Below are 1,511 nucleotides of genomic sequence, written 5' to 3' on the forward strand. Positions count from 1 at the left end.
CCGCTCCCCGAGGGGAGGCATCTGGCCCCCGTAGATCTCCCCGCTCAAGGCTCAGGTACCTGCTGCGCGTGTACAAGGTGTTATGAGATGAGGCAGAAAAGAATTGGTGGTACCTGGGATTGTCTTGGCCACGGCCAGGATCTCCTGAGCTCGCTTGAGGATGGCACGCTGCAGGCCAGCCTCCGTCACGCCGATCTGCAGTGCAAGAGAAGGGCTGTTGGATCTCAGAGGGGAAAGGAGGAGACTTATGTCCCCAAGGGGACCCTGCAAAACCCAGCCATACCAAGGGAAGCACCTCCACCTGGCCAAAGCCCCGTAGGGGAATTCCCCTGGTTCCATTTCTGCTACAGAGAGCATCTGAGTGACATGGAAAGACAGAGCCAACCCACAGCTCGCCCTGAAAGTGCTGGGTGTGCTCTTGCTCACTGGGACAGGGCACAGGGCAGCACCAGCACCTCTCCCTGACAGGAGATAACACACGGGAGCACCAGCACTCCCTCCTGCCAGACCCGTGACCGGCATAGCCACGAGGCCAGGCGGCTCAGAGCAAGGGCACGTTCAGTCGGTGTTGTCCTGCGCCGTGTATCTGCTGTCTCGTACCTTTTCCAGGTCACTGGCAGTCATGGTGCTGAGCGCCTGCAAGGATATTCGATGGTGTGCGAAGACTGGCACGTACTGTTCAGCAGACAGCTCGATTAAAAGGTTCACCAGCTGCCGCTCCAAGCCCTCCTCCTGCAAAACAAGGAGAGCTCCGACTGAGCTCTCAAGACAAGGCACAGGGGGGACGGGCAGCAGCAAGGGCAGCAGTGGGCTCATTCCTGCCCTCTGCCCTGCTCGGAGCGTTCGCATCCCCAAGGACATTATAGTTCAAAAGCCCAACAGCTGGAGGAGCTTTGTGTTTTACGAGCACAATTCAAAATGCTGTGTTATGGGAACAACGAAACAGAACCATTTTGGCAACTGATGTCTGCAATGGCACCTGCTTTGCACACCTCAGCCGCTGTGCAGCCCAGACCCATCCTTTTGTGGCCGCCCCCGCAGGTATTTTAACAGCCCAAAGTTCTGGCTCATGCAGGAATGGATGGGAGTTGCTGTATTCGGATGCATTAGGGAGCTAAATGGAGTGGTTTGGGGGTTTAGTTGAAACAAAAACCCTGGTCTGGAAGGTGCTGAGCCCCCTGCAAGGCATTTGCTGGTGGGATGGCAGCTCCTGCTGGCAGAGGGCTCAAAGAGCTGAGGTTCTGGCTCCTTAGGGGAGCCCTGTAACCTCCAGTGTATGGGGATGTGAGAGCACTGCCGGGCACGGTGGATAGAAGCTGGGCAGCCTGGGGTCTCCCACGGCTCCTCAGCCTGAGCAAGGGGTCCATGCACCGCTCCCAGCCTTAGCAGGACCTGTGGGTCCAGGCAGGGCTGCCTTTGCTCCCCCCCAGCCCTGCAGAGCAGAGCACAGCTACAGTGAAAGAATTAACTGCAGCAGCGACCTGGAGTTTCAGGGAGAGGGGCTTCTGGGT

At 58.0% G+C, this 1,511-nt stretch overlaps 1 protein-coding gene across 1 annotated transcript in view; it reads right to left on the minus strand.

The window, feature by feature from the left end:
* LRSAM1 (leucine rich repeat and sterile alpha motif containing 1) overlaps positions 1–1,511 on the minus strand; it is a 21,139-nt gene that overhangs the window by 679 nt on the left and 18,949 nt on the right. Inside the window, exons 20-22 of the mRNA XM_009873803.1 lie at positions 1,482–1,511; positions 601–732; positions 77–195 (exon numbers count right to left, since the gene is read on the minus strand). The exon at positions 1,482–1,511 is cut by the window's right edge and continues 90 nt beyond it. Of these exons, the coding sequence (XP_009872105.1) occupies positions 77–195; positions 601–732; positions 1,482–1,511 (281 nt within the window). The remainder of the gene's footprint in view (positions 1–76; positions 196–600; positions 733–1,481) is intronic.

Source organism: Apaloderma vittatum, unplaced genomic scaffold, assembly GCF_000703405.1.
Source record: "Apaloderma vittatum isolate BGI_N311 unplaced genomic scaffold, ASM70340v1 scaffold8207, whole genome shotgun sequence".
Classification (NCBI taxonomy): Eukaryota; Metazoa; Chordata; class Aves; order Trogoniformes; family Trogonidae; genus Apaloderma; species Apaloderma vittatum.